Source organism: Anomaloglossus baeobatrachus, chromosome 10 (assembly GCF_048569485.1).
Source record: "Anomaloglossus baeobatrachus isolate aAnoBae1 chromosome 10, aAnoBae1.hap1, whole genome shotgun sequence".
Lineage (NCBI taxonomy): Eukaryota > Metazoa > Chordata > Amphibia > Anura > Aromobatidae > Anomaloglossus > Anomaloglossus baeobatrachus.
This window is the reverse complement of record NC_134362.1, coordinates 207,871,204-207,885,568: the sequence shown is the minus strand read 5'-3', so window position 1 is coordinate 207,885,568 and position 14,365 is coordinate 207,871,204. Positions and strand designations below refer to the sequence as shown.

At 52.8% G+C, this 14,365-nt stretch overlaps 1 protein-coding gene across 2 annotated transcripts in view; it reads right to left on the bottom strand.

Moving 5' to 3' along the window:
- LOC142254872 (thyrotropin-releasing hormone receptor-like) overlaps positions 1-14,365 on the bottom strand; it is a 101,046-nt gene that overhangs the window by 14,808 nt on the left and 71,873 nt on the right. For both annotated transcript variants that reach the window (XM_075326218.1, XM_075326217.1), the window contains exon 2: positions 10,295-10,822. In XM_075326218.1, the coding sequence (XP_075182333.1) occupies positions 10,295-10,671 (377 nt within the window). In that variant the 5' untranslated portion in view covers positions 10,672-10,822. The remainder of the gene's footprint in view (positions 1-10,294; positions 10,823-14,365) is intronic.

Here is a 14,365-nt window from a genome sequence, read left to right as displayed (position 1 = left end):
TCATGCTCGGGTGCTCTGTACTGGTAACTAGTGATGAGCGGGCACTACCATGCTCGGGTGCCCGGTACTTGTAACTAGTGATGAGCGGGCACTACCATGCTCGGGTGCTCAGTACTGGTAACTAGTGATGAGTGGGCACTACCATGCTCAGGTGCTCAGTACTGGTAACTAGTGATGAGCGGGCACTACCATGCTCAGGTGCTCAGTACTGATAACTAGTGATGAGCGGGCACTACCATGCTCGGGTGCTCAGTACTGGTAACTAGTGATGAGTGGGCACTACCATGCTCGGGTGCTCAGTACTGGTAACTAGTGATGAGCGGGCACTACCATGCTCGGGTGCTCTGTACTGGTAACTAGTGATGAGCGGGCACTACCATGCTCAGGTGCTCAGTACTGGTAACTAGTGTGAGCAGGCACTACCATGCTCAGGTGCTCAGTACTCGTAACTAGTGATGAGCGGGCACTACCATGCTCGGGTGCTCTGTACTGGTAACTAGTGATGAGCAGGCACTACCATGCTCGGGTGCTCAGTACTCATAACTAGTGATGAACGGGCACTACCATGCTCGGGTGCTCAGTACTGGTAACTAGTGATGAGTGGGCACTATCATGCTCGGGTACTCTGTACTGGTAACTAGTGATGAGCGGGCACTACCATGCTCGGGGGCTTGGTACTCGTAACTAGTGATGAGTGGGCACTACCATGCTCAGGTGCTCAGTACTGGTAACTAGTGATGAGCAGGCACTACCATGCTCGGGTGCTCAGTACTCATAACTAGTGATGAACGGGCACTACCATGCTCGGGTGCTCAGTACTGGTAACTAGTGATGAGTGGGCACTATCATGCTCGGGTACTCTGTACTGGTAACTAGTGATGAGCGGGCACTACCATGCTCGGGGGCTTGGTACTCGTAACTAGTGATGAGCGGGCACTACCATGCTCGGGTGCTCTATACTCGTAACTTATGATGAGCGGGCACTACCATGCTCGAGTGCTCGGTACTGGTAACTAGTGATGAGCGGGCACTACCATGCTCGGATGCTCAGTACTGGTAACTAGTGATGAGCGGGCACTTCCATGCTTGGTACTCGTAACTAGTGATGAAAGGGCACTACCATGCTCGGGTGCTCGGTACTCGTAACTAGTGATGAGCGGGCACTGCCATGCTCGGGTGCTCGGTACTAAGGATGAGCAGGCACTACCATGCTCGGGGGCTCGGTACTCGTAACTAGTGATGAGCGGGCACTACCATGCTCGGGTGCTCAGTACTGGTAACTAGTGATGAGCGGGCACTACCATGCTCGGGTGCCCGGTACTCGTAACTAGTGATGAGCGGGCACTGCCATGCTCGGGTGCTCAGTACTGGTAACTAGTGATGAGCGGGCACTATCATGCTCGGGTACTCTGTACTGGTAACTAGTGATGAGCGGGCACTACCATGCTCGGGTGCTCTGTACTGGTAACTAGTGATGAGCGGGCACTACCATGCTCAGGTGCTCAGTACTCGTAACTAGTGATGAAAGGGCACTACCATGCTCGGGTGCTCAGTACTGGTAACTAGTGATGAGCGGGCACTATCATGCTCAGGTGCTCAGTACTGGTAACTAGTGATGAGCGGGCACTACCATGCTCGGGTGCTCAGTACTGGTAACTAGTGATGAGCGGGCAATACCATGCTCGGGTGCTCTGTACTGGTAACTAGTGATGAGCGGGCACTACCATGCTCGGGTGCTCAGTACTGGTAACTAGTGATGAGCGGGCAATACCATGCTCGGGTGCTCAGTACTGGTAACTAGTGATGAGCGGGCACTACCATGCTCGGGTGCTCAGTACTGGTAACTAGTGATGAGCGGGCAATACCATGCTCGGGTGCTCTGTACTGGTAACTAGTGATGAGCGGGCAATACCATGTTCGGGTGCTCTGTACTGGTAACTAGTGATGAGCGGGCACTACCATGCTCGGGTGCTCAGTACTGGTAACTAGTGATGAGCGGGCACTATCATGCTTAGGTGCTCAGTACTGGTAACTAGTGATGAGCGGGCACTACCATGCTCGGGTGCTCTGTACTGGTAACTAGTGATGAGCGGGCACTACCATGCTCGGGTGCTCTGTACTGGTAACTAGTGATGAGCGGGCACTACCATGCTCAGGTGCTCTATACTGGTAACTAGTGATGAGCGGGCACTACCATGCTCGGGTGCTCTGTACTGGTAACCAGTGATGAGTGGGCACTACCATGCTCAGGTGCTCTGTACTGGTAACTAGTGATAAGCGGGCACTACCATGCTCAGGTGCTCAGTACTCATAACTAGTGATGAGCGAGCACTACCATGCTCGGGTGCTCAGTACTGGTAACTAGTGATGAGCGGGCACTACCATGCTCGGGTGCTCTGTATTGGTAACTAGTGATGAGCGGGCACTACCATGCTCGGGTGCTCAGTACTGGTAACTAGTGATGAGCGGGCACTACCATGCTCTGGTGCTCAGTACTGGTAACTAGTGATGAGCGGGCACTACCATGCTCGGGTGCTCAGTACTGGTAACTAGTGATGAGCGGGCACTACCATGCTCGGGTGCTCAGTACTGGTAACTAGTGATGAGCGGGCACTACCATGCTCGGGTGCTCAATACTGGTAACTAGTGATGAGCGAGCACTACTATGCTTGGGTGCTCAGTACTGGTAACTAGTGATGAGCGGGCACTACCATGCTCGGGTGCTCAGTACTGGTAACTAGTGATGAGCGGGCACTATTATGCTCAGGTGCTCAGTACTGGTAACTAGTGATGAGCGGGCACTACCATGCTCTGGTGCTCAGTACTGGTAACTAGTGATGAGCGGGCACTACCATGCTCGGGTGCTCAGTACTGGTAACTAGTGATGAGCGGGCACTACCATGCTCGGGTGCTCAATACTGGTAACTAGTGATGAGCGAGCACTACCATGCTTGGGTGCTCAGTACTGGTAACTAGTGATGAGCGAGCACTACCATGCTCGGGTGCTCAGTACTGGTAACTAGTGATGAGCGGGCACTACCATGCTCGGGTGCTCTGTATTGGTAACTAGTGATGAGCGGGCACTACCATGCTCGGGTGCTCAGTACTGGTAACTAGTGATGAGCGGGCACTACCATGCTCGGGTGCTCAATACTGGTAACTAGTGATGAGCGAGCACTACCATGCTCGGGTGCTCAGTACTGGTAACTAGTGATGAGCGGGCACTACCATGCTCGGGTGCTCAGTACTGGTAACTAGTGATGAGCGGGCACTATTATGCTCAGGTGCTCAGTACTGGTAACTAGTGATGAGCGAGCACTACCATGCTCAGGTGCTCTGTACTGGTAACCAGTGATGAGCGGGCACTACCATGCTCGGGTGCTCAGTACTGGTAACTAGTGATGAGCGGGCACTACCATGCTCGGGTGCTCAGTACTGGTAACTAGTGATGAGCGGGCACTATTATGCTCAGGTGCTCAGTACTGGTAACTAGTGATGAGTGGGCACTACCATGCTCGGGTGCTCAGTACTGGTAACTAGTGATGAGCGGGCACTACCATGCTCGGGTGCTCTGTATTGGTAACTAGTGATGAGCGGGCACTACCATGCTCGGGTGCTCTGTACTGGTAACTAGTGATGAGCGGGCACTACCATGCTCGGGTGCTCTGTACTGGTAACTAGTGATGAGCGGGCACTACCATGCTCGGGTGCCCGGTACTTGTAACTAGTGATGAGCGGGCACTACCATGCTCGGGTGCTCAGTACTGGTAACTAGTGATGAGTGGGCACTACCATGCTCAGGTGCTCAGTACTGGTAACTAGTGATGAGCGGGCACTACCATGCTCAGGTGCTCAGTACTGATAACTAGTGATGAGCGGGCACTACCATGCTCGGGTGCTCAGTACTGGTAACTAGTGATGAGTGGGCACTACCATGCTCGGGTGCTCAGTACTGGTAACTAGTGATGAGCGGGCACTACCATGCTCGGGTGCTCTGTACTGGTAACTAGTGATGAGCGGGCACTACCATGCTCAGGTGCTCAGTACTGGTAACTAGTGTGAGCGGGCACTACCATGCTCAGGTGCTCAGTACTCGTAACTAGTGATGAGCGGGCACTACCATGCTCGGGTGCTCAGTACTGGTAACTAGTGATGAGTGGGCACTATCATGCTCGGGTACTCTGTACTGGTAACTAGTGATGAGTGGGCACTACCATGCTCGGGTGCTCGGTACTCGTAACTAGTGATGAGCGGGCACTGCCATGCTCGGGTGCTCGGTACTAAGGATGAGCAGGCACTACCATGCTCGGGGGCTTGGTACTCGTAACTAGTGATGAGCGGGCACTACCATGCTCGGGTGCTCTATACTCGTAACTTATGATGAGCGGGCACTACCATGCTCGAGTGCTCGGTACTGGTAACTTATGATGAGCGGGCACTACCATGCTCGGATGCTCAGTACTGGTAACTAGTGATGAGCGGGCACTACCATGCTCGGTACTCGTAACTAGTGATGAAAGGGCACTACCATGCTCGGGTGCTCGGTACTCGTAACTAGTGATGAGCGGGCACTGCCATGCTCGGGTGCTCGGTACTAAGGATGAGCAGGCACTACCATGCTCGGGGGCTCGGTACTCGTAACTAGTGATGAGCGGGCACTACCATGCTCGGGTGCTCAGTACTGGTAACTAGTGATGAGCGGGCACTACCATGCTCGGGTGCTCGGTACTCGTAACTAGTGATGAGCGGGCACTGCCATGCTCGGGTGCTCAGTACTGGTAACTAGTGATGAGCGGGCACTATCATGCTCGGGTACTCTGTACTGGTAACTAGTGATGAGCGGGCACTACCATGCTCGGGTGCTCTGTACTGGTAACTAGTGATGAGCGGGCACTACCATGCTGAGGTGCTCAGTACTCGTAACTGGTGATGAAAGGGCACTACCATGCTCGGGTGCTCAGTACTGGTAACTAGTGATGAGCGGGCACTACCATGCTCGGATGCTCTGTACTAGTAACTAGTGATGAGCGGGCACTACCATGCTCGGGTGCTCAGTACTGGTAACTAGTGATGAGCGGGCACTACCATGCTCGGGTGCTCAGTACTGGTAACTAGTGATGAGCGGGCACTACCATGCTCGGATGCTCTGTACTAGTAACTAGTGATGAGCGGGCACTACCATGCTCGGGTGCTCAGTACTGGTAACTAGTGATGAGCGGGCACTACCATGCTCGGGTCCTCAGTACTGGTAACTAGTGATGAGAGGGCACTACCATGCTCGGGTGCTCAATACTGGTAACTAGTGATGAGCAGGCACTACCATGCTCGGGTGCTCAGTACTGGTAACTAGTGATGAGTGGGCACTACCATGCTCGGGTGCTCTGTACTGGTAACTAGTGATGAGCGGGCACTACCATGCTCGGGTGGTCGGTACTCGTAACTAGTGATGAAAGGGCACTACCATGCTCGGGTGCTCAGTACTGGTAACTAGTGATGAGCGAGCACTACCATGCTCGGGTGCTCAGTACTGGTAACTAGTGATGAGTGGGCACTGCCATGCTCGGGTGCTCAGTACTGGTAACTAGTGATGAGCGGGCACTACCATGCTCGGGTGCTCGGTACTCGTAACTAGTGATGAAAGGGCACTACCATGCTCGGCTGCTCGGTACTCGTAACTAGTGATGAGCGGGCACTACCATGCTCGGGTGCTCAGTACTGGTAACTAGTGATGAGCGGGCACTACCATGCTCGGGTGCTCGGTACTCGTAACTAGTGATGAAAGGGCACTACCATGCTCGGGTGCTCGGTACTCGTAACTAGTGATGAGCGGCCACTGCCATGCTCGGGTGCTCGGTACTAAGGATGAGCAGGCACTACCATGCTCGGGGGCTCGGTACTCGTAACTAGTGATGAGCGGGCACTACCATGCTCGGGTGCTCAGTACTGGTAACTAGTGATGAGCGGGCACTACCATGCTCGGGTGCTCGGTACTCGTAACTAGTGATGAGCGGGCACTGCCATGCTCAGGTGCTCAGTACTGGTAACTAGTGATGAGCGGGCACTATCATGCTCGGGTACTCTGTACTGGTAACTAGTGATGAGCGGGCACTACCATGCTCGGGTGCTCTGTACTGGTAACTAGTGATGAGCGGGCACTACCATGCTCAGGTGCTCAGTACTCGTAACTAGTGATGAAAGGGCACTACCATGCTCGGGTGCTCGGTACTCGTAACTAGTGATGAAAGGGCACTACCATGCTCGGGTGCTCGGTACTCGTAGCTAGTGATGAGCGGGCACTACCATGCTCGGGTGCTCTGTACTCGTAACTTATGATGAGCGGGCACTACCATGCTCGAGTGCTCGGTACTGGTAACTAGTGATGAGCGGGCACTACCATGCTCGGGTGCTCGGTACTCGTAACTAGTGATGAAAGGGCACTACCATGCTCGGGTGCTCGGTACTCGTAACTAGTGATGAGCGGGCACTGCCATGCTCGGGTGCTCGGTACTAAGGATGAGCAGGCACTACCATGCTCGGGGGCTCGGTACTCGTAACTAGTGATGAGCGGGCACTACCATGCTCGGGTGCTCAGTACTGGTAACTAGTGATGAGCGGGCACTACCATGCTCGGGTGCTCGGTACTCGTAACTAGTGATGAGCGGGCACTACCATGCTCGGGTGCTCAGTACTGGTAACTAGTGATGAGCGGGCACTACCATGCTCGGGTGCTCTGTACTGGTAACTAGTGATGAGCGGGCACTACCATGCTCAGGTGCTCAGTACTCGTAACTAGTGATGAAAGGGCACTACCATGTTCGGGTGCTCAGTACTGGTAACTAGTGATGAGCGGGCACTACCATGCTCGGGTGCTCAGTACTGGTAACTAGTGATGAGCGGGCACTACCATGCTCGGATGCTCTGTACTAGTAACTAGTGATGAGCGGGCACTACCATGCTCGGGTGCTCAGTACTGGTAACTAGTGATGAGCGGGCACTACCATTCTTGGGTGCTCAGTACTGCTAACTAGTGATAAGCGAGCACTGCCATGCTCGGGTGCTCAGTACTGGTAACTAGTGATGAGCGGGCACTACCATGCTCGGGTGCTCAGTACTGGTAACTAGTGATGAGCGGGCACTACCATGCTCGGGTGCTCAGTACTGGTAACTAGTGATGAGCGGGCACTACCATGCTGGGGTGCTCAGTACTCGTAACTAGTGATGAGCGGGCACTACCATGCTCGGCTGCTCGGTACTCGTAACTAGTGATGAGCGGGCACTACCATGCTGGGGTGCTCAGTACTCGTAACTAGTGATGAGCGGGCACTACCATGCTCGGCTGCTCGGTACTCGTAACTAGTGATGAGCGGGCACTACCATGCTCGGCTGCTCGGTACTCGTAACTAGTGATGAGCGGGCACTACCATGCTCGGCTGCTCGGTACTCGTAACTAGTGATGAGCGGGCACTACCATGCTCGGGTGCTCAGTACTGGTAACTAGTGATGAGCGGGCACTACCATGCTCGGGTGCTCGGTACTCGTAACTAGTGATGAGCGCGCACTACCATGCTCGGGTACTCGTAACTAGTGATGAGCGGGCACTACCATGCTCGGGTGCTCGTAACTAGTGATGAAAGGGCACTACCATGCTCGGGTGCTCAGTACTGGTAACTAGTGATGAGCGGGCACTACCATGCTCGGGTGCTCGTAACTAGTGATGAAAGGGCACTACCATGCTCGGGTGCTCTGTACTCGTAACTTATGATGAGCGGGCACTACCATGCTCGAGTGCTCGATACTGGTAACTAGTGATGAGTGGGCACTACCATGCTCGAGTGCTTGGTACTCATAACGAGCTGGTGGGTGCTGCGACAGGCTTGACTCGAGTACTGAGCATAATGGAAGTCAATGGAGTACTTGAGAATTTTTCCCAAAAATTTAACCAAGATCTTCCGGAAAAATGCTTGAGTTTCCCAATCACCTCCATTATACATGGTACACGAGTCGCATCTCTCAAAGCGTCCCACCAGATCATTGAGAATACTGAGCACCCGAGCATGGTAGTGCCCGCTCATCACTAGTTACCAGTACTGAGCACCCGAGCATGGTAGTGTCCACTCATCACTAGTTACCAGTACTGAGCACCCGAGCATGGTAGTGCCCGCTCATCACTAGTTACCAGTACAGAGCACCCGAGCATGGTAGTGCCCGCTCATCACTAGTTACCAGTACTGAGCACCCGAGCATGGTAGTGCCCGCTCATCACTAGTTACCAGTACTGAGCACCCGAGCATGGTAGTGCCCGCTCATCACTAGTTACCAGTACTGAGCACCTGAGCATGGTAGTGCCCGCTCATCACTAGTTACCAGTACTGAGCACCTGAGCATGGTACTGCCCGCTCATCACTAGTTACCAGTACTGAGCACCCGAGCATGGTAGTGCCCGCTCATCACTAGTTACCAGTACTGAGCACCTGAGCATGGTAGTGCTCGCTCATCACTAGTTACCAGTACAGAGCACCCGAGCATGGTAGTGCCCGCTCATCACTAGTTACCAGTACTGAGCACCCGAGCATGGTAGTGCCCGCTCATCACTAGTTACCAGTACTGAGCACCCGAGCATGGTAGTGCCCGCTCATCACTAGTTACGTGTACTGAGCACCCGAGCATGGCAGTGCCCGCTCATCACTAGTTACCAGTACTGAGCACCCGAGCATGGTAGTGCCCGCTCATCACTAGTTACGTGTACTGAGCACCCGAGCATGGCAGTGCCCGCTCATCACTAGTTACCAGTACTGAGCACCCGAGCATGGTAGTGCCCGCTCATCACTAGTTACCAGTACTGAGCACCTGAGCATGGTAGTGCCCGCTCATCACTAGTTACGTGTACTGAGCACCCGAGCATGGTAGTGCCCGCTCATCATTAGTTACCAGTACAGAGCACCCGAGCATGGTAGTGCCCGCTCATCACTAGTTACCAGTACTGAGCACTCGAGCATGGTAGTGCCTGCTCATCACTAGTTACCAGTACTGAGCACCTGAGCATGGTAGTGTCCGCTCATCACTAGTTACCAGTACCGGGCACCTGAGCATGGTAGTGCCTGCTCATCACTAGTTACCAGTACTGAGCACCCGAACATGGTAGTGCCCACTCATCACTAGTTACCAGTACTGAGCACCCGAGCATGGTAGTGCCTGCTCATCACTAGTTACCAGTACTGAGCACCCGAGCATGGTAGTGCCCGCTCATCACTCGTTACCAGTACTGAGCACTCGAGCATGGTAGTGCCTGCTCATCACTAGTTACGAGTACTGAGCACCCGAGCATGGTAGTGCCCACTCATCACTAGTTACCAGTACTGAGCACCTGAGCATGGTAGTGCCTGCTCATCACTAGTTACCAGTACTGAGCACCTGAGCATGGTAGTGCTCGCTCATCACTAGTTACCAGTACTGAGCACCCGAGCATGGTAGTGCCCGCTCATCACTAGTTACCAGTACTGAGCACCCGAGCATGGTAGTGCTCGCTCATCACTAGTTACCAGTACTGAGCACTCGAGCATGGTAGTGCCTGCTCATCACTAGTTACGAGTACTGAGCACCCGAGCATGGTAGTGCCCACTCATCACTAGTTACCAGTACTGAGCACCTGAGCATGGTAGTGCCTGCTCATCACTAGTTACCAGTACTGAGCACCTGAGCATGGTAGTGCCCGCTCATCACTAGTTACCAGTACTGAGCACCCGAGCATGGTAGTGCCTGCTCATCACTAGTTACGAGTACTGAGCACCCGAGCATGGTAGTGCCCACTCATCACTAGTTACCAGTACTGAGCACCCGAGCATGGCAGTGCCCGCTCATCACTAGATACCAGTACTGAGCACCCGAGCATGGTAGTGCCCGCTCATCACTAGTTACCAGTACTGAGCACCCGAGCATGGTAGTGCCCGCTCATCACTAGATACCAGTACTGAGCACCCGAGCATGGTAGTGCCCGCTCATCACTAGTTACCAGTACTGAGCACCCGAGCATGGTAGTGCCCGCTCATCACTAGTTACCAGTACTGAGCACCCGAGCATGGTAGTGCCCACTCATCACTAGTTACCAGTACTGAGCACCCGAGCATGGTAGTGCCCGCTCTTCCTTAGTCAGCTTCGTGACGCTGTCAAACTACAACTCCCAGCATGCCATGCGGCTATGAAGACATGATAGGAGGAATGCTGTAAGTTGTAGTTCTGGAGAACATCGACCTGGAGGAACATAGTTGGAGACAAACTGCTTCAGATCTGGACTTACCTCTCAACGGTGAAGGCTGTGATGGAGCAAGACGAAGCGTTGATCCCCAAATACTGGAAGTAGGTGATCCCCAGACATCCGGCGTGCCCGTAGATCCACGTTCCCGCCAGGCTGTCTGACACGTTGGGTAGTCCAGCTGCCACTAGGACCATAAGGTCAGCCACCGCCAGGCTGACCAAATAACAATTAGTCGGGGTTCTCATGTCCCTAGTTATGAAGACCACCAGGACCACCATGATATTCCCAATTATACCAACTCCACAAATCAGCAGGACCAGAAAGACGGAGATGGCTTTGTACTCGATCATGCTGGAAACCAAGTCCTTGTTGGCCAAGGAGATGTTGGTCGGGCTGTCGAATTTGCTGCCGTTCTCCATGTTGTAACCAGATGGACACTCGATTCTGAAGACTTATTATCTACAATGCTGGCTCCATGGTGGGCTCAGGGCCAGAACCGGAGAAGGGTCTCATCATGGTGAGTCCTGAGAGATGGACGCGGCGGACATCATCCTCCACCAAAGACAACACCTGGAAAGAGGAAGACAAGAAATATTTATTGTCCCGAATCCGGAAGGAATTTCTAAGAGAGGCAAATATGACCCAAAATTGTATAAATAAAAGCGAATAATACAAGAAAAAAATCAGGATCTTGAAGAAGCACCAAAAAATGCAAGAAGACCTCGAATTTCCTATTTTTGTGCCTTATGGACACTCAGATCATAAATACTCAGCCGTTAGGTCACATGTCTGACTACAGAGGACACATTGTGGTCTGTTTCCAGGGGCAACCGGCAGTTTAGAGACCGTTCTGGATGTCAGGTAACATTTAACACTGGAGCTATTAAAAATACATGTGTTTTTCTCCATATCCGTGATATTTGTGTCTTCGTCAGGTTTCTCGCTCCGTACAGACTGCGGAGAATAAAGCCTGGTATTATTCCGAGGTCACTGAGGACGCCCGTCCACCGTCACCTGAGGGAATTATTGCTAACAATGAGTCACTTAGCATCGGGACACTTCACCTTCAAGAGACCATTTATAGATAGATTTTCTGCACCTCCAGATCTGCGGCCAGTTAACCCTTCAACGTCAACCGCATTGTGCAAGTTACATCGTCTGTGGGAGTCAATGGTTTTGTATTAGACTAAGCGACACTGGGTAATAGTCGCCATCCTGAAGCAAACATTAATCTATAGGACCGGTAAGACCCAGCTATATGGACAGGACCTGGCTAGACGGATGGGACCCGGCTACACAGACGGGACCCGGCTACACGAACGGGACCTGCTTACACAGAGAGGACCCGGCTACACGGAGAGGACCCGGCTACACAGACAGGACTCGGCTACACGGACAGGATCCGGCTACACGGACATCACCTGGCTACATGGATAGGACCCGGCTATACTGACGGCACCTGGTGACATGAACAGGCCTCGGCTACACGGACAGGACCCAGCTACACGGACATCACCTGGCTACATGGACAGGACCTGGCTACACGGACAGGACCCAGCTACACGGACAGGACCCGGCTACACGGACAGGACCCGGCTACATGGACAGGACCCGGCTACATGGACAGGACCCGGCTACACTAACAGGACCCAGCTACACGGACAGGACCCGGCTACACAGACAAGATCCGGCTATACGGACAGGATCCAGCTATACAGACAGGACCACCTACATGGACAGTACCCAGCTACACGGACATCACCTGGCTACATAGATAGGACCCGGCTATACTGACGGGACCTGGTGACATGAACAGGCCTCGGCTACACGGACAGGACCCAGCTACACAGACATCACCTGGCTACATGGATAGGACCGGGCTACATGGACAGGACCCAACTACATGGATAGGACCTGGCTACACAGACAGGACCCGGCTACACAGACAGGACCCGGCTACACGGACAGGACCCGGCTACACGGACAGGACCCGGCTACACGGACAGGACCCGGCTACACGGACAGGAGCCGGCTACACGGACAGGACCCGGCTACACGGACAGGACCTGGCTACACGGACAGGACCCTGCTACATAAACAGGACAAGGCTATATGGCCAGGATCCAGGTACATGGACAGAACCTGGCTTTACTGATGGAACCCGGCTACACGGACAGGTCCCGGCTACATGAACAGAACCTAGCTATACATATGGGACCCGGCTATACAGACAGGACCCGGCTATACGGACAGGACTAGGCTATAGGGCCAAGGATCGGCTATATGGATAGAAGCTGGCTATGTGGACACGAATCGGCTATATGGACAAGACTCAGCTATATGGACAGAAGCCGACTATATGGACAGGACCCGGTTACACGGACAGGAGCTGGCTACATAGACAGGACCCTGCTATATGGACAGAACCCAGCTATACGGACAAGACTCTGCTATATGGACAAGACTTGGCTTTATGGACAGGAGTCAGACAGGACCCGGCTAAATGGGCAGGACACATAGTGCCTTCTTGCTCCTGCACTGAGGTGCGATTCCCCATCTTGTCCTGGGCGTCTCCCCAGTTGTCAGGTTTATTCTTACTGAATCCGATGATTGCAAAGTGCAGGATTGTATTTGGCAGATGCGGCTTTCATTCTGACCAGCGATGTAATGTGAAATTCATGGGCCCCGATGCAAAACCTCCAAATGGGCCCCCAATTATCATAGGTCTTTGCTAGAATAGGTCTTTTCATATAGGCTATAGGGACCCTCTTAAAGCCAGGACCCTTGTACGACTGCAGCCCCTGCATGTAAGAGAGCGCAGTGATGGCCATGTTGTTCAGCTGTCATCTATGATACCCCAGGAGCTCATCTATTACACCCTACTACCATAATAATATATAGGCTTTATTAGCTGTTGATTAATAAATGAGTGCTCAGAGCCAGGCAGCTGCTATAAAGGCTGCTATAAAAATGTGCATGCAAATAAATGAAGGTATACAGATGTAACCTGTGGGCCCAGAGGAACAGTACGGAGTGATGCAGACCTCAATCACGCCAATGCCGCCATACAGAGAGGATACGCTAATAGTCGCTTATTTAGAGCCTATGAGATGTAATCCCATATGGCAGAATATGGTGGGTCCACGTAAAGTGTTCGCACCAAGAGCGTCACAGACCAGCTGCACTCGGGCCACATTCACCGCAGGACGGCGGCTCGTCAGCAGATAATCCCGCTTTGTTTAGGGGTTGGCGAATAAGAAACATGGAATTATATGTCAGGAGGAGGCGAGCAGATTGTCTTCTGCTTCTCTCCTCTTTTAGTCTTGGGTTTTAATTTTCTTTGATGGTAACAGAATCTTCTGCATCGGCCTCGGATGTGAGCCCTGGTCGTCCGGACTCCACTCCGTCCTGCAGCGGTGAGACGACAGATTTGTGGTAATCTGCACATAACCCTTATTAAACTGTCTGCATGGTGGATTGCAAAGGGTTAAAGCAGGGGAAGAGAACCTTGTGCCGGAGCCCGGACAATAATATAAAGTCTGTGGTGCTAAAAAGTGTCAGCTGTCCCCTTAAAACGCTGCGTTATTCATATGTCACCCCGACGACCACTGAGCAAAGCCACCGAAACAGCCGACTACAGTTGCGTGCCGGACGTTGACGTACAGGGGTAACTACCTATAGATGGCAGAAGAGAAACAGGAGGGTAATTTACATTGACAGGTTGCAAAATTTACTGTTTTCCAGTTACCTCTCAGGCTGCAATAATGACATTTATTTGGTGGCGTGAATTTCTGATGCAGAAATACACTTCATCGACCCCACTGTGCGGAGCAATAAGACCCCTACACCAGCTGGAATTGACCCAACACTGGGCAAACGCCAAATTGGTAGAAAACATTGAAATCCTATAAAGGCCTTTCCCACGAGGGCCATATTCTCTGATGATTGGAAAACAAGTGCTCAGCGCCAGTCAGCTGCTATAAAGGGGAATATAAAAATGTGCATGCAAATAAATGAAAGGATACAGATGTAGCATATACAGTGTGTCCACCCATATCCTGTATACACCGCACCTATATACAGTGTGTCCACCCATATCCTGTATACACCGCA